This window comes from Stegodyphus dumicola, chromosome 6 (genome assembly GCF_044657685.1).
Source record: "Stegodyphus dumicola isolate Sdum_Otavi_A_Nest chromosome 6, ASM4465768v1".
NCBI lineage: Eukaryota > Metazoa > Arthropoda > Arachnida > Araneae > Eresidae > Stegodyphus > Stegodyphus dumicola.
This window is the reverse complement of record NC_140773.1, coordinates 178,790,759-178,815,878: the sequence shown is the minus strand read 5'-3', so window position 1 is coordinate 178,815,878 and position 25,120 is coordinate 178,790,759. Positions and strand designations below refer to the sequence as shown.

Sequence of the window (25,120 nt, the reverse complement as noted above, 5' to 3'; positions counted from 1 at the left end):
AATAGCTATCATCAGAACATCTGGACAAAAAAGTTTCTCCAGCAAAAAAATTTAAGGATTCAACTGGAAAAGCACACACTTCCTCAGCTTCTGGTCGTGTCAAAAGTAAAAATGTACAGGTAGGAAAATAAATCTATCTGATTTTGTTTTATTCTAATTTTGTGTGAAGAGCTTTTTTGCTTATAAACATATTTTTAAATGTGTGTTTTATTTTAAAGCAAACTTGTGTGTCAATATTTTTAGTTTTGCATAGTAGAGAAGAATTTCTTGTTTGGTATTTTTCTTCTGAAACTTTTACTAATATTAGTAAAAAGAATTATAAATCAAATGACAAAAAAATATCAGAAATATGTCTTTCCCAGTTTATCACACTGTACATAAAATGAGCCTACTAGTGGCCAAGTGGTTAAGTTTTTTATTTAATTATGATAAAGCATGTAAGCGCTATTTACCTAACGTGAAAAATGCCTTCATGCAGAATTTTCTACGTAAAACTGTCTCATGGAAAAACTATGAAAACATCCATGTAGCCAGCTTTTTTTCCTGGAATTAAAGCCGAGTTGAACTACCAGTGTTCAGTGTCTTCACCACTCTGCAGTTGTTTAGCAGTGAATATTTATGACTACTGAATGTGGTAGTTCAACCTGAGTTCTAACCCAGGTGAATTTGCAGGCTGCATGGCTGGTTTTCATGGTTTTCGCCATGTGTAATATGTATTAATGCACCTAATTTATGTATTAATGCAACCATCTTATTAGAAATTGCCAAATTTTCAGAATGTACCAAACTGTTAGCATCATGTGCACAAACAGTTTTTCAGGCAGCCATGTGTATAACAATTCTTCAGTTTTAAGCAATGTCGTTATTTTCATAAGAGTTCTTAAAATTTTATTAGAAGTTCCAACAGCTTTTTAGACAAGCTTTGATATTTTTTTGTCGTAAATGCAATTTTAAAATTTGCAGCTGTGGTATTTGCTTATAATCGAAGAAATTACAATAAAACTCATTGAGGAATATTGTATTTTACCCCAAAAGTGTTAATGAAAACAACTGATTTGGAACTGAGAAAAACTCATTCAGAACAATTGATCTGAAGTGATTGGCAGGAAATTCCACTGGGGGGGAGCTGCTTTTAAGTATGTTTATTATCGATTTCTGGGTTAAATAGATAATTAAAAGATAAATATCTTTTTGCAGTTATAAGATGTTCTTTTTCTTCTGTAAAAAGTCACCAGACTATATTGGGGATTGTGGTATTAATATTTAAATAACATTTTTTATCAAAAATTCTGTTTTATGTTTAGGTCATTCAGTGCTATAACTCACGGAATGACTTCAGCTGTAGTGTATCAGTAGCTAATAATGGTATGAGCACACACTAGTCGCATGGGATTTTCATGGTTTCACTTATCCATAGCTAGCTATCTGCTAATGCCTCTGAAAAATATAGTGCGAATACTTTTATATACATATGTACAGTCAAAAGTCTTTAATCCGGACGTCCATAATCCGGAATGATCTATAATCCGGACCTCAATGCTACAAACTTTCTGCGCATGAATAAATGCATAATGCTTTTACGCATGCGCATATGCGTTTACTTATGCGCATAATACCATTACGCATGCACATAATACGTTTATGCATGCACGTTTAATGTATAATGGACAGTATAAGCTAAGCTAAAATTATCTAATTATCTATTTCAGTTAATGTTGCAGATTACGTTGTTCCTTAATCTTCTAATTGGATCCGGCTTATTATTTTTTGCAGACTGTTAGAGCAATTTTATAAACGCAAGCTTGAACTTTCGATTATGTCAAAAAGAATTTCCGATTCTGGAACTGCCAAAGGATCTGCAAAGCGAAATCATGTTTCAATGTCCATCAAACAAAAAGTGGAATTGCTGCAAAAAATAGAGAAAGGCATATCCTTTGTTTCTCTAACCATTCCGAAATCTGTTTATCAATTTCACGCTGTTCTGACGGGGGGGGGGGGGAGATGTCGCGGCACGCAATGAACTGGAAGTTGATCTGTCAGCACTATCCTTATCTTCAGGGCAGATGTTTTTATTTTATTCGGCTTAGAATTCCTTACTAAATGTAGTATTTCATTACGATGTACTCTGTTTTTGATATGATTTAAATCAAATTCCTCGTCATTATAAATATCACGAATACACATCAAATAGTTTTCTGGTTGCAATTTTCTAATTTGGACTATGCGGAATGTATGCTTTACGCATGCGCACATTTAAAGAAATGTTTAATAAAGTAAACAAATAAATATTAAGCTTTTTTTTTTTTTTTTTTTTGTAAATTTTGATACCCTATAAATCGTAATTGCTCTTTATTTCATAAATTACGGTTTCATATTTTTAATTTTATAATTTCTGCATGCCATCTTACCAGATTTAAACTGATGATCTATAATCTAGGAAAACTGATAATACGGAATCGCCAAAGTCCTGACAAGTCCGGATTAAAGACTTTTGACTGTATATGTATAAAATGAACTTAAGTAGTTGTCCACAGTACCGTGATTTCTTAATGATCATCAAGTATATACTTTAATAATAATAATAAAAAAGCTAATTTAATGTCAGTCTAGTTTAAATTATATTATGACAAACATCAATTTATTATTGAAATCTTTAAATGTTAGAAAACATTTAAAGATTTTTTTTTAAAGAAATTGGTAGTATTTCTTAGTCTTAATTCATTACTTTGATTTCATTGTTTGGCTCTACTCTTATATGCACCCTAAGATCATCAAATGTGACGATATGTGTTCTGCGCTGGTTTTTGTCGCGATTGCGTGTTGTATGGCAACCCTTTTTACGTTGAAAACTCTTTTGTGGTTTAGTTGCTCGTTTGTTCGTGCCGTGCGTGGTTTGAAATGGCCTCTGTTGCAATGAGAGATGTGGTTGCAAGAGGATCTGGGAGATTATTTTTAGTGGCTGTGCATGATAGAAGTAAGGAAACGCTGATGCAGTGTATTAAAGAGTGGATTGAGCCTTCTACAACTATTTTTTCGGATGGCTGGAAATCTTACAAGGATTTAGAAAAAAGAAGGTTTTGAACATTTATTTGTGAATCATAGTATGAATTTTGTGGATAGCGAGTCTGGCTGTCATATAAATACCATAGAAAGTATGTGGCTGCATGTTAAAGCTACGTTCTGCTCTCCGAAAAAGCATCGATTATGGTAAGTGAATTTTGTTTTATTGTTTTTATTTTGTAGAATGTTATGTTCATTGTTTTTTTACTATGAATTTCTGTTGCTATTGTTGTTTTTTGAATTACTTGTAAATTATTTTAGTTTATTTTGGTGGTTTATGCGGAATGCCTTGATTATGCAATTGGTAGATGTTTTTTTAAGCAGAATGCTGTGTACATGGTAGTCTTTGAAATTTATTGTTGTTACGTTAATTTATTAAAGCGCGGTGTGCGTAGTTCGTAGATTCCTTCACTAGCTAGATTGTGCAATTCGTAGATGTTTTTTTAAGTTAAAACATATCGCTGTGTACATGGATTCTTGTCAAATATTTTTGGTTAGAAACTTTACATATTTGCTATATAAATTTTTTGTTTTTGTTTCGGATTTTTAGCTTAAATTGTGTGTTCAAAACGTGTTTTTTGCGTGGGCGAAAATCGCATTTTTGGAGACATTTTAGGCTTAAAGTTCGAAATGTAGACAAAAAATTTTAGTAATATGGCATTGTGGAGTTTCTCGCCAAAAATGTTTGACGAGAAATTTGTCGCCGCGTTTGGTGACCCGAGGGTGCATATAAGGGTAGTTCCCATTATTTTAAGATTTTCATCATTTTAAACCCTAGAAATAAGTTTTGGAAAATATTTCAGGATTAACTTTTAAGTCAGATAAAGGAAGGTTATTGAATAATTTATGTATAAATGTTAAATCTGTTATATACAGCAGTGTTCATTTATATATCTATGAAAAATTAAAAGTGTGAAAGATTCATAATTTTGTTAGAAATTTTAGACATTTATAATTTTAGACAATTATAACAACAAGAATAATCCCAGTACATTTATGTTTATAAATGTACTGGGATTATTCTTGTTTTTCCTCAGCGTGCGTAAAACAAACAAATTCATTTTAACAGTTGAGAGATATGGAGACATGATCCAAGTAAAATATTCTATGTTTTAAATGTAGAATATTAAGTAATAAATATTAATAGAAGTTTGGCATATGTGAGAGTCTTGCATTTGTATTATAAGATTAAAAAATGATCACAGGAATTCATAATATTAACTCAAAATGTGTAGTTTTTAAAAGATTTGCATTTTTCTAGTAGCAGAAGTCATACATTTTTATAACAAAGTAAAATTTTTATTTTCAGTGATTACTTTTGAATCCATATAACTTTTAAGAGTTTTGTACTGAAATTGTAAATACTGAAATTGTTCTGATATGTTTTTATTAGGCACCAAAAGTACAGGAGCATGAATTTCAGGATCCATATAAATATATTCCAAAAGAACAAAAAAATGATTCTCCCAGTCGCTTTTGGACTCTTATAGAACCATATTGTGCTGAAATTACTATGGATGATATAAAGGTATACACTATAAATTTATTGTAAGCATTAAATTTAATTGCTTAAATAAAATTAAATTTATTGTAAATTATTGCATGTATGACAGATATTCAATAAAAGTTGTGTTTTGGGGAGGGTCGAGGTGGGGATATTTATTAACTTTGCTAAGAGAAGAGAAAGGTTTATCCATTTTTCCTACTTTTATGTGAGAGTAGTGTAAACATGATGGAAGATGTATAAAGTAGAATGAGACTAAAGTAACGAGAGTTGTGATTTTTTAAAAAATAAACTCATTGGAAAATATCTGTTTATGAGGAAAATAGAAATAATTGTTATGTTAAAAAGAGAGAGAGAGAGACTTTGCCAGTGAAGTTAATTAGGTAGACAAATTTTATAATTGGAATGCATGAATTGATGTTTGTTAAATTTTAATTTGTTGTTATAGTCCTCTACTTTATAATCAGAAAACTGATCAATAAATTATGGTTTTTTTATGTTTAATTATGTATTGTTATGTTTTGGTTACCCTCCTTTTTTAAGCTGTCTCATAGCCTATATTTCTAAAATTGTTCCTTAATTATACAGTAGTGCCTTTTATTCATGGATGATATACTTCAAAATTTATTGTAGACAATGCTTAACATTATAAATACAATTATTAACATTAATAAATTATGCATAGTAAGGTATTGTATTATACACTATGTTGTTAAGCAAAGAAATGCAAAAATTTTTGTACATTACAGTATATTATCTTTCTGATAAGCTTGAAAGTTAATAACTTTGACAAGCAGATAAGTGAATAAACTTATCAAATTATTTTGAAACATAGTATCATGTACAATATCATAATTTTTCAGTGTTCTTCATTACTAAATGAATAAATGTTCTCTCATATATTACTTGACAATTTCTGCATATAATCCCTTCTTCCAGTTCAGTCACATCAGAGTTTTTCCCTTTCTGTTTATTTAAAAGACATTATGACTTTGTTTTAAGTTAGAAGGAGTAGTAGCATTACTGCTTGGCAAAACATTGTATTGAAAATTCATTGTGGACAGTGCTTAACATTATGAACATAATTATTAACATTAATAAATTATGCATAGTGAGATATTATATTACACACTGTGTTGTTAAATAAAGAAATGTAAAAAATATTGTACAGTACAGTATAATTTCTTTCTGATAAGCATGAAAGTTAATAACTTTGTCAACCAGATAAATGAATAAACTTATCAACTTATTTTGAAATACAGTATCATGTACAATATCATAATTTTTCATTGTTCTTCATTACTACATGAATAAATGCTCTCTCTTATATTACTTGGCAATTTCTGCATATAATTCCCTCTTCCACTTCAATCTCATCTAGAGCTTTTCACTTTCTGCTTATTTAAAAGACGTTAGAATTTTGTTTTAACTTAGAAGAAGTAGTAGCATTACATTGTTATGGTAAATAATAGCTTTCTGAGTATAGGAGGATATTAGATGCTGTGTGGAAACAAGCAAATAAACAAAAAGAATCAAATGCTCTCTGATTGTTGAATAGCTGCTGCCCTCTGCCAACATATTTACCCTTATTAAACTAACATTTGATGTAGATACAGTGGGGCTGTGATTAAAGGAAAAGGCATATGTGAGGAGTGATTTGAAATAAACAAAATACATGAGATTCTTTAAGGGCCACTTTCAGCCATTTTTTTTTTTTTTTTCCATTTCAATTTGAAATGTGAATGTTGGTTGGTGTTCTTGGTAAACTAGTATGTGTTTGAATGGTTTGAGCCACTGATTTGCATCTGTTTTCATTTTGATATGTATTTAAAATTTATTTAAGAAACTGCGTATTTCATTATATTTCTTCCTTCTTCAGGCCATTGTAAATCATAAGTATTGAAGCAGAGGATTATTTATTGGTACTTCTATTGTGTAAGAATTGTGTATACATTATGGTGCATGCCCCAGAAGAAAGTTACTGTATTCTGGAAGTGCATTCTGTAGCCAGAGGGTGTGAAGGTAATCAAAAGAGAGTTTAGTTTTGTGAACAAATATATGGTAGAAAATTCACAGTTTATGAACTACAGGACATTTAAGATCTGTAACAAGAGAAAACAAAGGCTAGCTGCTTTTTTGTATTCATGTCACAGAGTATCTTGTGACAAACTTTGGCGTCTCTTAACTGTTATACACTCAAAGGACTTTTTTTCTTTCCCTTTGGCAACAAAATGCACTTCTGGAGTTTTTTTACCTTTTTGTTAAAGTTACCTTGTATAGTGTGGTGGTGATAAAGAATGCGCCTTGTGCTTCGAATGTGTGCTGAAAAAATATGGCAACCCGAGGTAGAAGCACACAGAAAAAAGAGAGAGAGAGAGACCGCGTGTTCGAGGAGGAGAAATATGCATTTTTGAAGTCTCGAAATAAAGATAGATTTTTGCTGTGTAATATGTCTTCTAAAAGTTCTGGATTAATACGAGATATTTTTCTGATGTGGAGGTACATGGTTTTGAACCATAGGCACTCTATAACTTATAATCATCTGCATTGAAGAGACAGTGAGAACATTTAATGTAATATGCACAACTAGCACTCCTTGGGATCCACAACAATCACTTCATTGGTGACTTCTGGATTTCACTTCCCTAAATCAGACCATACAAATAGCTTGCAAGTACTCTTGCTTTTGATGGATCACCATCTCAAGAGCTCCAAACCAGAACTTAAGGATTAAATTGATTTTTATCCTCTGGATTACAGATGATTAGCAATTATAGTTCATTTTAACATTTTGTTTTCTACTTATTATTCGTATTTTATTTTCTGTAGTAGTATTTTTACTTTTGTTTTGGTTTAAACCTTGCACAAGGTCTGACATATATGCCGCTCAAATTCTGGTTCATAACCGATCAGACCCAGCTTTATGGTTTGTTATGTGTGAAAGTACCGGCTGTTTGAGGAGGAGAAATGCGCATATTCGAAGTCTCGAAATAAAGATTGATTTTTGCTGTGTAATATGTCTTCCGTAAGTTCTGGATTAATATAGTGAGAATATTTAATGTAATATGCACAACTAGAACTCCTTGGGATCTGCAGCAATCACTTCAATAGAAGAGAAGATTTTTTTTTCACATTTTGAATATATATAATGTGTTTTGGCAATCTCTAATTAAAAGCCATTGGTGTTTCTTTAACTGTTATGTATAGTACACTTTATTTTATGACATGAGCCATGAGCACAGAGGTTTTAAGATTTGCATTTTCAGATGTTTATGGCTGTTGTATGAGCCACAGTTCTGCTGTGTCTAAAAATTAAAGTCCTTCTTTAAAATTTATATAAAACTGTTTGCAAAAAAATAAGAGTTAAGAAATACTGCTCCATAGACTTTATTGTTGATTATCCTTTAAAATAACACTTTGATAAAGACAGTAAATGTAGATCTGGGAAGCAGATGTTGAAAATAAAAAGAAAATTTAAGACTAAAATTGATTAATTTTGGAGAAATCAAAGGTACAAAACTGTTTTGATATAACAACTGTTTAATAACTGTTATATGATACAACATGAAAAATATCAAGAATGAAAAATACAGTTGCTTAGGGTTAAATTGTAATTTGTGAGAATAATCAAATTACAGTATATAGAGTCTATAAATAATTGCATTTTGTACAAAGGAAAACTTTTTGCAATAAAACTATCACTTTTCAGTGAAAATTAAATATATGCATTATTCAGTATGTATGATTCGTTTAAGTTAAATTTGCATATCATATCCGAACAAAAAATATATTATTAAGAAATGTGCAAATAAGTAAAATTTATGCACTCAATTTTAAAATGAGAATATTATAAAAAACTCAAAGTGGATATTATGTATAATTACTTTATGATTGTAATTCATTATATAATGGTAGCTGCCATTTAGTATCATTTTCATATGTTCCAACTAAAACCAATCTTTTATTTTGTATCATTTCTCTAATGTAGTATTTTATTTTAAACTGATCAGTATGATGATCAGCTGCGGTTGCTTCCATGCCAAAGAACCAGGTTTTTGAATCTTGGATAAGACATGAATGTTTGTAACTGTAATATCTATGTTGAATATAACTATTCTCTGTACAATTGTTACCTTTGGAGACTGGTATTGTCTGTTATATTAAAATAGGCATTTCAATTTCATAACAATCCTCTCCTCATTTGTAGTCATATTGTCTGTTGTCATCACTATATAGAGTGAAGTAGGGGATTTTTAGCAAATTACAGGATTTGAACTTTTTCTGCGGTGGTCATTGACATGGTTATGAATCATTGTTTGGGAGGGAAGAAATGGCCTTGAAGTCAACAAAATTAATTTACCTAAATGTAAATTTAGGTAAATTAAAATAGATGTGTTGATGAGTGAAGCCATTGTTTTATTAAGATCTGTAGAAAATGGCAGGCACACCTTTTTGATTCATTCAAGATAACTCATGTGCATGTTTTTTTTTTTTATTTTTTTTTTTAAGAAGGTAAGATAAGTTGCGATACTGGCAAATATATTTGTGATCCATGTAAGAACAGGATTAAAGTATTTAAGATTTGCAGTTTTCTGTGTTAGAATTGAAAATAGAGAAACTGAAATGATTCAGAATGTAATGTTTTTGTTTAAATGTAAATTTGATTCTGGAAAAACCGAGAAGATTCTGAAGTAATCGGAATGTAAAAAAACATTAAGTGAAAATTATTTAATTTATTATATTTTGTGTGATAAATACAGTTTTCAGTTTATTCATGAAATTAAATGTCTAAAGCCGTGTTTCCCAACGTGGGGCCCACGCTCCACAAGGGGCAATGCGACTGTTAAGGGGGGCAATTCGAAAATGAACTCGTCCAGAGATTAAAGGGACAAAATACATTCAAACGGGACAAAGGATGTTCTAAATATGTTTCATGAAGTCAAAATTTTTCGAAATTTCATTTTTTATTCCCCAAAATAAAGAAAAATGTAAGTGATGTATACGTGAAAAAGTTTTTAAATTGCTGTGCATTTTAAATATTTAATAAAAAATTCTCACTGTAGACATGGACATTTAAATGCTTTTAAAGGTATTTAAATAACTGACACATTACTCTTTCCAGACGTTTCTCGCACATTTCAGCCAACAAATTTATTTTATTTTTTACTGTAGGAATGACAGCCGGTATATTATTCTTTCCTTGAATGGCAACAGCAGCTGCTTTCAGCTTTTTTTATATTGATCTTATATTTATTTCTTTCAGCCCTTAGTGAAATGAGGGGTGCAAGCAAGAAAAAACGTTTGTCGGTATTCGGAGGCATATTTAAAATTTGGTTTCATACCCGGTCCACAAACGATCAACTTTTATCCTTTTATGCCGATAATGCCTTACCAGCAAATAAATGAAACTAGGTCGTCTTGAGGCACATTTGAAGGCGAAATATAATGCTGATATTAATTCAGATTCGAATTATTTTCACACTTTAAGGAAAAATTTTCAAAATAGAGTAATATTAAAGTGTCTATTTGCTGCTCATAATGCAAGTGTTAATCGTGCTCTTGAGGCTATTTATCAAATTTCATTACTCATCGCTTAATCTGGGAAAAGCCGTACTATAGGGGAGAATTTAATCAAACCCATCATTATCAGCATAAAAAACTGTTCTAGAAAAAGATGACAAAGACGTTAAAGCTATGCCACTAAATAACAATACTGTTTACAGAAGAAAGATTAAATGAGTGAGGATATTGAAATACAACTTGTTGAAAAGCTGAAAACAAGAACATTTTCGGTGGAAATGGATGAACCAACTTTGAGAGACAGTGAGGCCGTACTTGTAAACTTGTGTAAGATATATTCATAAAGGGGATTTTGCCGAAGAAATGTTCTATAAATCATTAGAAAGCACCACTACCTCCAAATATATTTATAGTAAGCTAAAAAATTACTTAGATATAAAGAATATACCAATAAAAAATATAATACATCTTGTACTGCAGATGGTGCTCCTAATATGATGGTTGAAAAATAAAATAAAGCACAGAATTAGAAAAAGGGTTGCTTAAAATTGATGAAAGATGAGAATCCAGAAATGTTTCTTGTGCATTGTGTTATTCATAGATAAAACCCGGTAGCTAAAAACATTTCGCCTGTTCTAAATGAAGTACTAAATTCAGTTATAAAGTTTATCAATGCTATTAAAGCTAGGCCCAAATGTGAACGTCTTTTTAAGTTATTTGAAGAAGTAAGTTATTTGAAGAAGTAAGAAGTTTGAAGAAGTCTGAAGTAAGAAGGCTTTCGAAAGGGAACTGCTTGGAAAGATTTATGGAACTATTTGATACTCTTAGTTATTTTTTAAGCGACAAACCTGAAATGAAAAATCTGTTAACGGATGATAACAAGGCAATTGTGAGTTATTTAGCCGATATCTTTAAAAAATTAAATACATTAAATAAACAACTTCAAGGAGCAAATAAAACTTATGATGCAAAAGGAAGATATTTAGTTTCATTATTTTTGTTGAATTATTTCAGGCATATACTATTTACCACAAAAATTTTGAAAAGTCTCATTGGCTCCAAAACTGTGACATGACTACCACTATACTTGTTATTGTCAATCATCTGAAAATTTTATCGGCTGATTTTAAAGATTTTGTAACTTAAAACAAATTGATTTTCCAATTTGGATGATGCAGCCAATGCTAGTGAATTTGGCTGATATTTCAAATATGCAGTAAAAAGAAGAACTCGCAGAAATGCAAACTGATGAGTCAATTGAAACTTTATTTAATATAAAACGAGCAATGACAAAACTTTGTGAGGAAACCAGAATCAGATATCCAAATGCAGCAAAATTTGCAAGAGAACTATTGTTACCGTTTCCATCTTCATATTTTGCTGAATGCGGATTTAGTGCCATAAATGATTTGCTGCTAAAAAAAAAAAAAAAAATTCTGTGTATCAAGCACAAGAAACTCGCTAAATTTAAATAATAAAAATTACTAATACTTAAAAACACTTTCACTAAAATGAGTTTTTTCTTGAATTTCAGTTCTCCATGTTTTGAAAGTTCACTTACTGTGTTTGCTCACAAAATTTCGTAGTCATTTCTTCCTAAAAGCTATCATTCAAGTTTCTTTCGTGAAAATTTTAATTTTTAAATATTAAAAATTAGGTATATGCTAGGGAGAGCTTAAAAATTTTAGAGGGGATTAGGTGGGGCATAGCACAAAAAAGGTTGCGAAACAATGGTCTAAAGCATTAATTTTTTTTTTTAAATTTTGTGTTTCTGTGCACATTTAGCAAATGTGTGTGAAACCCTGATTATTCTTAATAATTAATTTTTATGTTATTGTTTTGTATCCTATTTGTATACAGCTGTGTTCAAACTGTGTTTTGCGAAAATTAGGAGTTCTGCAAGTCAAAATAAGAAAGAATTCAAAAAGAAAAAATTCGAAAAAAATATAGATATACATTTCATTATCTATGAAAGTGAATCAGAAGCTTTTTGTGGGGGCTGCCAACATTTGTAACACAGTGTCAACAGTGACTTATGTGCTAGAGTAGATCCATTGTTTCGATTGTTCAGTTGATATGTTCAAAAATGTTTCTCACACAACATTTGAATGCCATTTGGAACAACGCATTAAAGTGAAAAGCCTTTCTAAATGTATATGACGACCAAAACAAAATATAGAAACAAATTAAATGCAGGATGTGAAATGTGACTGCATATAACACCAATCATATAGAGTTAAACTTCCACAGTTTGTGTAAAAAAATGCAGGCACACCCCTACATGAAATATGATGCAAGGGGGTGTGCCTGGAGCACCAATGCAGTTAATGAGTAAATTCTTTAATTTTATGTTAAAATTTTTTAATATATAATATTTTTCTTTTGTTTTTACATAAAGTACTTATAACGTATTGATATGCTTTAAATATTATTTTAAGATAAAGCTTTAAATATTATTTTAAGATATATTTTTCAAAGGGTAGGATGGGGTTCCCCAAAAGTACTTTATACTTTTGTGGGTTCCGTGAGTTGACAAAGTTTGAAGACCACTGGTTTGTAATATCAACTATCAGCATTTTATCCCCTAGAAGTGAGGTGTCATTTCATGAACTGTTACCAATGTTTTCCATTAGGTAATAGGTACTGAGTAATTTTTAAACTGAGTTTTTTTTTTTTAAACATAGTGTAAAACTTTTCTGCTGTATTTAAATATTTTCTATATGGTTTAGTCATCACCTGTACACATTCAAAAAAGTGAATTTTATTTTTTCGCATATTTAGAAATTGCAAACATTTCTGAATCTGTTAAAACAAACGGCGTTACAATATTCGAATTAAAACCTTAAAAATTATGAAATAAAGGAAACGATTCTGAGATAAATATTGCCAGATTGGGCATTTATATCATCACCTGACATTTTTTTACAATTGTACGCGCAGCTGCTTACGAATGTTCACTCGTAGATTGCTTTAATTTTTACTGTTAACATCATGTACTTTGGTAAAATTGAATGTGTCGGACACATTCAGAAAAGAATGGCCACTAAATTATGAAAGAGAAAGTACAAAATGATGGGGAGGAAACTTAGTGACAGTAAAACTCTTAGTGGAAAAGGTCGCCTTACAGATGATATTATAAATCAATTGACAATTTATTATGGAAATGCTACTAGAAAACATTGCAGTTCTGTAAAAGATATGCAGAAAGCAGTATGCGCAATATTTTACTACAAATGTTCAACCAACATGGAACCTACTCACAATTTTTGTCCAACAGGGGAGTATTCAGGGTGTACATACTAAACAGCAAGTGCGAGTGAAAATCTGAAATCGAAAAACATTAAAAATTCATTTCCACCATCTGTAATGGATGCTATCAAAGATATATTTAAAGATATTAGCATGCCATTATTACTAAAAAGTGTTTAGGAGGACATACACAGAACTCAAATGAATCGTTGAATGCTTTGATTTGGAAATTGTTTACTAAAAATTCTGGGTGTGATTATAATATTATTAAGACAGCAATGAATGAGGCAGTTGTTATATATAACGATGGTCAAGCTGGGCAATTGCATACTATGAATGAACTTGGATACCGAATTGATGATAATGCAATCAAGTTTGCAACAGACACTGATCAATGTCGTATTCAGTAAGCCAAAATAAGGCAGAGATGTCTGACAATAGATGCTCGCAGAGCAAGAAAAAGAGCCAAACTTGGTTGCAGTAACAGCTATTGAAGAACAGGAGGGTATGGTGTATGCAGCTGGGCAGTTTTAAACTGTTTTAGTGTTATCCGAGAGAAAATATATTGAAAATTTTGAACCTTTTAACTTTAAAACCGTTTTTCTCAAAATGGTGATCTTCATACTTGTGCGCATTCTTTTAAAAAAGTGTATCATAGCTATTGATTTTAAAATTTCAGGGTTCTTGCATGATGATATTGCTGAAAAAATGCACCTACCTTTTTCTTCTAAAAATTTTTTTTTAAGTATTTATATAACTTTACTTAAAATTTTATTAATGCTTTTTCTGTTTTCTAAGATCTTATTCTAATGGTGTTAATATTCTTTGATATTTTAAAATTTAAATAGGTGAAGAATCATACCTAATGATGTTCCATCACAAAATTGTAAAAATTATTACTGTAACTAAATTTGTATTACTGTCAGTTTGCACGCAGTGCTTCAGTACAAATTTTAAATTTTCGAAAAGTACAGTTTGTTTTTTCTTTATAAAACAAATTCTTATACACTATTAGTAAAATAAATCAAGGACCCTAATCATATATGTATAGCGATAACACACTGAAAATTTCATATATCTATGACCATAACAATTTGACTTATTAAAACTCGAAAATCAGTCAAAATTTTCACTTTTTGTGTTGCACAAAAGTGATGACTCCCCTTAAGGATCAAAATATTCACACACCTGTTTTGAAGATAATTGCTAGTATTTTGTTAACGAAATCAATTGAGCTTTTAAATGTTTTCCCCTTTTCTTATCCTAAAAATAAGTTTATCTGAAAAACCTTTATTTTATTTATTTATTTATTTATTTTTTTTTCATTTTAATTTTTTTATACCAGGCTTTGGAAGAATGGATAAGCTCTCATAAGAATGATGATGAATATCAAAGCATACCTCCTTTAGGTACTCATTTTGCATCACAATGGCCACAAGAGGATATACAAGAAGAAATGAGAGAAGGTTTGTGTATTTCATTTTATCCCAAGAACAGATTTCTGTCATTGGTCAATAACAAAGCTGTGAAAACTTTTGTCTGCCAAAATAGCATAAGGGGAAGGGAACCTATTCATTTGCATAGAAAAAGGCTTTAAAAACATTTTTTGCCTTCCAAAATTGCAAGAGAGTAGGCACATTAGCAGTGAAGGTGGTACCCATGACAGTGGTGTCCTAAACCAGTGTACAATTGGTAATGAGAGTTCTACTATATAAAAGAAGACAAGAATTAAGTATTAATATCTTATTATTATTTGTATCTATAAGTTTTCAGCCACCTGACCCAGTGGTTGGTTCAGGTCTTTTGAATATTGCAAAGCCATATCTGCTTAAAAGGAGGAATGTGTTTGGGGAGAAACTGATTTATATTCACATTGTGCATGAAACCACAAAAACAAATCTTGTAGCTAGCCCTTTTTTGAAAACTGCCATTATTTTGTGATCTTTATGCATTCAGCCACTCAGCCTATTGGATCCAAAGTCAAAATTTTAGATTTATCTTTGCTTTTTCTCTTGTAAAAGGTTTGGAGTAAGATAATGTGCTTTGCTATTGAGACTGACACATTTTTTCCTTCTTTTTTTCTTTGCAGACAATCAAAAGGTCTTGCAAAATCCACCCTAAACCTGTATGCTTTAAAATAATTAGTTATAATTTTTTCTATCTTCATGTTAAAAACCCTGCTTTTTGCTTTGCACTTTTTTCCATAAAAGTGAAAAACCCTCTTTGAGTTTTCTTTTACTAACCAAAAGAAGTAATGCAAGTCTATCATAATGTATATTTATATATTTCATACTTATACAGCACTCCTCATGTTGTATGAGATTACAGTTAAATGTGAATTTGTGATAGGTAGGTCAAGATTCATTCATCCATTGTAAAATGCTAACAAATTTGTTTGCAATTTTCAGTTTACTAAACTGTGAGTTAATTAGCATTGGTTAAAAACCAGAAAAGTATGTGTGTATGTAAAAGGCCATAAAAAGAGTTTTTCTAGTAAGGGAAGCATTTTTTCATAATATATATAAAGGATTTTTGGCTTATATTTCTCACTGAATAATAATTAACTTTTGCTGAAAAAATACATGCAGCAGTTAAAAATGATGTTTCTCTTTATTTGTTTATTTTGAAAGGTTTGGTTTATTTGTTTATTTTGAAAGGTGAAGTATTTAGGATAGGATATGAAAATGAGAAGAATTTTTAATGATTGTGTTGGCAAAAAGTAAACAGTGATTAATTATTCGGTTTTCTCCATATGGCTGTGATTTATACCTTTCAAAAGGGATATGATGAATAATATTACATCATTTTTAGATGGGACTACCATTGTTGCAATACTTTGCAACATTTTTTACTGGTCTATTACTTTATTTATATCCAAAGGTATTTATTTTATTATGCTTTATTTTATAGCTAGAAATACGTGCTTCGTATCTTGCCATTTAAACTCTATTATTCAAAAAAAGAGTTACGGTATTAACATCTGGTTTGGAGATTTTCATTTGTAGTGCTATGAATTTTTTTAATGCAACCAGTTTAATTTTCTTGTATTTGTGAATGCTGTTTAAGAATGTAAATAATTTCTTAATGTGATTGTTTATAATGCTTGGTAACCCATCAAAAGCTTAAACGTGATTGTTCATAATGAATTTCTGCAATTATGATGTCCTAAAACATTTTGGACATGTTCAACAGAACTGATATCTGATAAATATGTTGGGTAAGCAATGCATTTGATTAATATCTTTATTTTCAAGATATTTATCAAGCAGATAGACTTTATGCAACCAGCTATTATTGTCTTTATTAGAAGAAATTGTAAACTTTCAGAATGTACATAGCTTATAACCAGTCATTTTCCCCTACATTATATTTTTTGTAAATATTATTTTTAATTTTATAAATATAAGCGAATATTTTAAAATAAAAATCGGACTCTGTTGCACAAAAGTTTTTTAATTAATGTGATGTCTGCACTTGTATTGTTAAGTTTTTTTAATATTTGACATAAAGTTGGTTAATTTAATTCTTAAATCACCTTGCTGAAAAACAGTCAACCTGTTTCTTGTTTTCCATAGTAAATTAGTCACATGACTAAAGCCTGCTTCTACAAGTAAGAAGAGAGAAAATACAGTAATTTGATTTAGTAACAATTTTTATTTTGGGATATTTCTCTCAGATGACTTTAAATCCCAAAATATAATGCACCCATGTGTTTTTAATAAGATTGGGTTTTGTATGATGCAGTTTTATATCAATAAAAAATTAATTATGGGTTTTATTAAGACATTTTCTATAATTAGTTGGGTCTTGATTATGCCAATCAGTTGCCAGTGCATATTTGGGTCAACCTGTTGATCATCATCGATCACATTGACAACCTGTTTGATATATACATATATAACAATGCTCAAATGCTTCTAATTCATAAATATTTTTAAAATTATGATAATATAAACATAAGTATGAATCGTGCCTTATTTTTCACATTGTATTTTATGTTGTGTGTCAGTAGAATTGTAGATACCTTTTTTTTTTTCAACAGTTTCAGATTAGCATAATGTAACTTTTAGTAATTTTAGTAAGTATTTTTTTTTTATTTTAATAGGCTAAATGCAAATGCATTAAGACAAAACAAAACAGCAGCAATTAAAAAAAATTCCTAGGAAATTAGATCAGAAATGAAAGATAACATTCAAGAACATTCATTTTAAACATTTCTTAAGTCATCACTTAATTGCCAGTGTGAAGAAAATGTTGGAATAATCTATATATGTATATGTAATATTATGTTGTATGATCATAAATTCACTTAGTTCAAAAACAAGTTTTTCTAATACTTGCGCAATAGCTGCAAAATAAGGTAATAATAATTTATTTATTAAAGGAATATTGATTATAGTATCTCATAATATAAATTTAGTAGAAGTATCAAAACTGAGTGAACCCATATGTAGGAAGTTTAATTCCGAAAATTGTGTTTTAAAGTAACTTGAATGTAAATTATTAAAAATGTTTTACGGAGACTTAAATCATGAATAACAAAATCATGACTATTATTATCATGACTATGAATTAAATCATGAATAGCAATCATGATTAAATCATGAATAACAAAATTTCAAACTTTGAAAAAGAAATTAAATTAAAAGCAAGTAATTATCGCTATTGATCGGAAATTAGTTGACATTTCAAGGGGAACAAACCAACTCCCGTTCAATGAGCAATAATTAAGAAATACAAAGGTGCTTTGTCTTTTACTCAAGTAAGCATGGTTATGATTGGCTTAATTGGCAAATTAAGTTAAGCCAAATTGTTCCGTGAAGTGATGGGATTTAGAACCAAAGTAGAGTACCAAAGAATTCATTCTGAATTAAGCATTTTCGCTAATACAAATTTTGAGTAAAAAGCAATTTATGTAGTAAAATTTATAAAATACTTGAGTAAATGTTCCCCAACACCTTCGCTTTTATGCATGCTAATTCAAAACTATTTGTATAAAAATTAAAGTGTTAATCTTAATTAGAATTATGAAATAGAACTCAAAGTAATTGAAATAAACATTAGAAAATTAAGAAACATAATGCTATCTTTGCAAAAACAAATCAAATAATAAAAATTGAAAAATTAATATATATATATATATATATATATAATAAAAAATTTGTGAAATGTACATGAAAATATAAAAGGCCAGAAAATGCATTAATTAACTTGGGTTCTTTCTAGTGGGATGTCGGTAAAGTGTTGTCTTACTCAGAAGGGGTGTGTGTTCGAAATTCCGTTATTGGCAGCGGGGATACTTTGAATTATATCAGGCGGCGAAACTTGTGAGAAATAATTTATGGGACATGGGAGGGACTAGGAATGCTTGAGGGACGTTTGTTGAGGAGTTCTTATGTGAGTGAAAACGTCTGTTAAAATTTTGAATATACTAAATAGTGAATGGAAATTAGTTAATTTCTGGCTAATTGTTGTGTTGGAACGAGGAAGAAATTTATAAAAGGAAAAAAGTAATTTTCACTGTCAACGAGCTGTTTGATAGACTAAAGATTATGAAATAGTAGAAATTATGAAATAGAGCATAAGAAAAGCCTGAAAACAATTATAATATAAAAAGCTAATTGTTTTCAGACTTTTCTTATGCTGTTACTAAAAAAATGAGCCTCTCTTAATTTTCTAATACGTATTTATTTCGATTACTTTGAGTTCTATTTCATAATTCCAATTAAGATTAACACTGTTTAATTTTTATACAAATAGTTTTGAATTAACATGCATAAAAGTGAAGGTGTCGGTGGACATTTACTCAATTATTTTATAAATTTTACTACATAAATTGCTTTTTACTCAAAATTTGTATTAGCGAAAATGCTTAATTCAGAATGAGTTCTTTGGTACTCTACTTTGGTTCTAAATCCCATCACTTCACGGAACTATTTGGCTTAACTTAATTTGCCAATTTGGCATAACCATTCTTACTTGAGTAAAAGACAAAGCACCTTCGTATTTATTAATTATTGTTAATTGAACGGGAGTTGGTTTGTTCCCCTTGAAAAGTCAACTAATTTCTGATCAATAGCAATAATTATTTGCTTTTAGTTTAATTTCTTTTTCAAAGTTTGAAATTTTGTTATTCATGATTTAATTCAAGTCCCCGTAAAACATTTTAAATAATTTACATTCAAGTTACTTTAAAACACAATTTTTGGAATTAAACTTTCTAAATATGGGTTCACTCATTTTTGATACTTCTACTAAATTTATATTAGGAGATAATATAATCAATATTTCTTTAGTAAATATATATGTAATATTATGTGTATATGTAATCTATATATGTATATTTAATCTATAAATGTATGTCAATATATGTAATGGGAATATTTTGTCTGATAAATAATAGTAATTAAATGTGTAATTATTAAACATTTTTTAATTTGATAATTCCAGTGAAAACATATTATTTGATTTTTCTTTAAATGAACTAACGGGAACAAACTGTTTTTGTGCTTACAAAATCCCATTTGAATAGATTTTAACTGGCATTGTTGCCTGTATCTTTAAATTATATGTGTTGTTTTAATTATTAATCTTTAAATTATATGTGTTACTAATAATAGTGATCTTATTCTGAAAGTAAGTATTGTCAATAAAAAAAAAAAATATGTGCCATTCTATTTTAGTTTTTTGTTTATTGAAATTACTAACCTAACAGATCAACATGTTATCCTGTAATGCAAAAAGTCAAAGATTTTTAATATAATAATTTTATGTGACAGAATTTATTTTATTGATTTAATATACAAAAATTATTTATCTTTTGTTTAATGTATATTAATTATTATTTTTACATCAAATTAGAATGTTTGTTTTGTGTACTTGTATAGCTGTACCTTGGAATTTTAATTAATTTTATTATTTTTAAATAGGTTCCAAAACTGCTGATAATCAGAAAGGGAATAATAATGGTAATCCATCCGTAAATACAGAAGAAGCAAAAAAGTTGCTGAAGAAAATAGAAAATGAATGGTATGTTTTTTAAAGAAAAATGAATATCAATTTAAAAGATAAAGATATTGGTTACTTTTTCTTATATGTGCAGTCTAATATTCAACTAATGTACATTTAGATCTCAGTTCATTAATGCAATTCATTCCAGAGGACTGCTCTTCACCCAGAATGTTCATAAACTATTTTGTCATAGGCGTTAATGTAAAATAGATTAATCTGTTTCCGGGTTACCAACAATTGCTTATTTAAACTTTACAACCATACTCTGTGCATAAGCTCATAACACAAAACCAATCAGAATCACTAAATCTGAGACAAAGATAAAAATACAATATAAAGCAGATGAAAACTTAGTTTAATATTACTTAATTCATATGAAGGAGAATGAACATTTTGCTGAGATGTTACTGTTTGGATGAGAAGTGAATTTCATAAAAACATCAGCTAACTGTCTTTCTGCAGTATCTTTTCTTTGTCTCTTAGTGCTATTTGACTTTGTTTTCATTCAGAATTTTTTCCAATCAGTTTGTGTTTTTAAAATGTTTCCAAAATGAGACACAATGTTGTCATTGAAAATGTATATGTATATAAAAACTTGCAAATGTTTTATCAGGATGATATTGTTACATGAAGCTTTGCATCTTAAAGAATTTTGAACAATTTTGTTCAGTCAAAGAACAAGGATCATTCTCCCTTCCTCCTTTTTAATCTAAAAACATTTCCTTAACAATCTCCTTTTTTATTTTCATCTGAAGTTATTGCAATTCTTTATTGTTGAGCTTATTTTTATGGTCACATAGCATGATTGTGTTACTTCCAGGACAATGAAAGAACCTGGAAAAAATGGAAATTAAGTGGAACATGGTACATGATACAGTAATGCACCTGCAGTGTGCTACTAAAGAGTGTAAATGTACTAATAACAATGGGATTTATTTAGAAATAAATGTTTTATCTTTTCTGTTATAAAATGCAAATAAATTATAAATATTTTTGCCCAAAGTCTAGTGAAATGTGTGGTAGAATTCTTATTCATTTACAGCATGTTGCATTGAGTTAATGGTAATGTAGCTTCAGTTTTTTAATATTTAATTAAATTTTGTTTTCTGTTCTTTATTAATAAATATTTTAATTTTCTCTTTTTATTGTTGTTAAGAACTGAAATTCAGTTTCAAAATCCATCAAGACTTACAAATGTGAAAGCAGATCTTATAGAAAAGTACAAAAACATACATATATACCTCTATGCATATATTAGCAAAGAAAGTTATTTCAGGCATACAGATGAACCTAAACGTGCATATAATGTTAGGTTATAAATACATTAAGTTAAAAAAATTAATTTCTTCCAATTGGTTTTTTCCACTACAGAAGTTTGCTAAACGTGCTGAGAATTTAAAGTTTTATTTTATATTGATGCTATTTTCAGTACATTAAATCTTGTCTGTGGGAGAGTAATGTAGTTGAAATAAAGTTGAGCTGAATTAGAACAAGTTTTTTCCTCTTATCCTTTTAATTTCACAAAAATTTCCACAAAAAATTTTCATTTGATACTCTGTTTTTATAATAATGTAAATTCAATTTTGTAATTTTTTTTAAAGTTTTGTTTTCTGTTGTTCTTGCTAAATAATTTTGCTTTTTTTTCTACTGATATGAACAGCAATTCATTTTTCGGAATCTGTTTAAATTCACAGGTCTGAGAAAGAGATCTCATAATGAGGGCACAAAAGAATATATATATGTGTATACAGTCAAAAGTCGTTAATCCGGACTCGTCGGGACTTCGATGATTCCGGATTATCGATTTTTCCGGATTGTAGATCATCAGTTTAAATCTCGTAAGATGGCATGCAGAAATTCTAAAATTAAAAATATGAAACCGTAATTTATGAAATAAAGAACAATTATGATCTAAAGGGTATCAAAATTTACAAAAAAAAAAAAAAAAAAAAAAGCTTAATATTTATTTGTTTACTTTATTAAACATTTCTTTAAATGTAAGTTGTTTAAGTTGCTTCGTTTTATGTGATACTTTCTCTTTAATTCTATAAACAGACATAATTTCTTGTTCAGTTACAAAGTTCCGCTGTTCAAGTCCCGTTAATTGCTGTGCCGAGAATACCGACTAACTTGTCAATCGAAATTTTTTCGTTTTCACTAACCTCTCTGTCACATTCTTCATGTCTTTATCCATTTTTTGCAGCAATTCCACTTTTTGTTTGATGGACATCGAAACATACTTTCGTTTTGTACGATCCTTTGGGAGCTCCAGAATCGGAAATTCTTTTTGACATAATCGAAAGTTCAAGTTTACTTTTATAGTATTGCTCTTATAGTCTGCAAAAAATAATAAGCCGGATCCAATTCGAAAATTAAGGAACAACGCAATCATCAACATTAACTGAAATAGATAATTAGATAATTTTAGCTTATACCGTCCGTTATACATAAAATGTACACGCGAAAACGTATTCTGCACTTGCGCACACGCATATGCGCAGACGTAAAAGGTCTTACGCGCACGCGTGAACGCCTATGCACATGTGTCAACGCGGCACATGCGCAGAAAGTTTTTAGCTTTGAGGTCCAGATTATGGGTGTCCGAATTAACGACTTTTGACTGTATATATAAAACAGGGTGTCTCAAAAAGTCGTTGCCAAACTTAATATATTGGTTTGTCATACAATTGACAAACAAGATTTACATTGGAAACTTCTGTCCAAAACTGCGAATTGCATCCACTAGAGAGTAATGTTCACAAGCATAGAGAGGAAGAAAGAAAGGATGTCGAAAGAGGTATTAATATGACTTTTATTAAAAAACATGATTAAATTATAGAAGATGTTTGAAATTCTTTCCATAGTGTGTTACATGCCGCTGCTTCCGCGGAGTCATGTCAGGGAATTGCAATGGCCTAATGACTGGTTCACCTCTGACAATCCAGCAATCAAGATATGTTGAGGTATTCCCACATAGTGCTGCTAAAATGTGCATTGCTCCATGCTGAAACCAGATGATTCAGTCTGTAGCTACAGGAATGTCAATCATCAGATCCAGCAACACTCTTTCCATAAAATGTCCATAAATAACTGAGTTAGTAAACTGTTTCAACCTTCTGCAACATCCTCGCCTGAAATGATCGCAATTCCCACTCTCACATAAGCCTGTGAACATTGCCGTCAAGCGGTTGCTGTTCACATTTTCAGACACAAGTTCCTGTGTAAATCTTGTTTGTGATGGTATGACAGACCAGCATGTTATATTTGGCAATGACCTTTTGAGTCACCCTGTTTTTATATATATATAACTGCACTGATCTTCTTTCACCACAAATAGTCTTAAAAGTAATGTTATGTCTTTGTTTAAATTTGCCTAACCAATTTGATATTTGATGCTTTGAAGTTCTGTATTCACAACTTGTTTTGCTTTTTCTCCATAAAACTCCACTTGCAGGAATATTGTTTTCTCTTACAAAACAAAACCAGTTGAATACTAATGTATCAATTTCACATACTTCAGTTTTTTTTTCAAATTTTACAGTCTTGGAATGTTTATTTGAATTAGTAATCTATAGTAATTTTATTTATTCTCTATCCTTTACGAAGTTTTTACTTATTCCAAATTTCTGCCATAAATCTCTCAGGCTTTTCAGTTTCTGCTACATGAATTAAATCAACTTTATATTTTAATGTTGATCTTTTCCTCTTTAAAGCCATGATAAATAACATATGTAAAAAATAACACACAAGTACGAAACTGCACTTCTTTGGCTCCCCAGTCCTAGCAAGAACTAAGAATGATAGAAATTTTCGCTATGTCACATTCTGAGATTCCTGTTCCTTGGCAGCTGACCTAGTCCTCTTACCATGCTTTCTTTCCCATTGGTCCTACCATGGATTGCCTTATAGCTTGCTGACATTGTTTTCTTCTCCCTACTGAGAACTGTAGCAGGAATAACTAGATTTAGAATTCTATGAATGTGAAATATACTTTTGACTGCACTACAATTTGCTTTTTCCCAATGTATTAATCCCCTTTTCCCAACTGAAAAACTGTTTCCAAAAGAGAAGGATTAACTTTTCATTTTATTGTTCCTTTGTCACAAAACTATCTTTCACTGAGCACAAATTTGCCTTTCAAACCTCAAAAGGTTACTAACAAAGAGTTTTTCTATTTTTATTTATTTCTGTAATTATATCTTATTTTTGAAACTGATTTTCAATGTCTCTTATATAGAATGTCTCTTAATAAGACATTAAGGTCCCTATTCAAAGGGGCAGAGATTATGTCCCTTCTGGGAGGTATTACTGTATTCTGCCTCCTTCCCTCCCATTTTTAAATTCATGTTTTACAAACTTTCTTTTTCTATTTCTTACCCTATAAGTTTGTTTTTAGTCCAAAGGGGCAATTTGCAAAGAAGGACTATTAATTTCATTTTGTTTTCAAGTTGTTGCCACCAAATATTAGAGCTCTGTTGTTATATTTAAAGAAACTAAATAATGAAGAATCTGCATAAATGTATGTATGTTTCTCGCACTGTGATAAAACAGTGGTTCCTTAAGCCATCAAACAAGACAAGACTGTGTATGAGAAATTCTAATGATATGCTCATTTTAAAATTATTTTGCGATATTCCTGTTGAACTAAATTTGATGGTTTAAGTTCGAAGAACATGGTATTTAATAAATAAAGATAACACATAAAAGGTTAAAAAAAGGCACCTTTGGGCATAATGTAAAACCTGAAAAGCTTTCAAATTTTTTTATAAATATTTT

The 25,120-nt window shown here is 29.8% G+C and overlaps 1 protein-coding gene across 1 annotated transcript in view; it reads left to right on the top strand.

Moving 5' to 3' along the window:
• LOC118201686 (transcriptional adapter 3-like) overlaps window positions 1-25,120 on the top strand; it is a 105,479-nt gene that overhangs the window by 31,491 nt on the left and 48,868 nt on the right. The window contains exons 4-7 of the mRNA XM_085819206.1: window positions 6-119; window positions 4,454-4,588; window positions 14,679-14,799; window positions 20,263-20,362. Of these exons, the coding sequence (XP_085675332.1) occupies window positions 6-119; window positions 4,454-4,588; window positions 14,679-14,799; window positions 20,263-20,362 (470 nt within the window). The remainder of the gene's footprint in view (window positions 1-5; window positions 120-4,453; window positions 4,589-14,678; window positions 14,800-20,262; window positions 20,363-25,120) is intronic.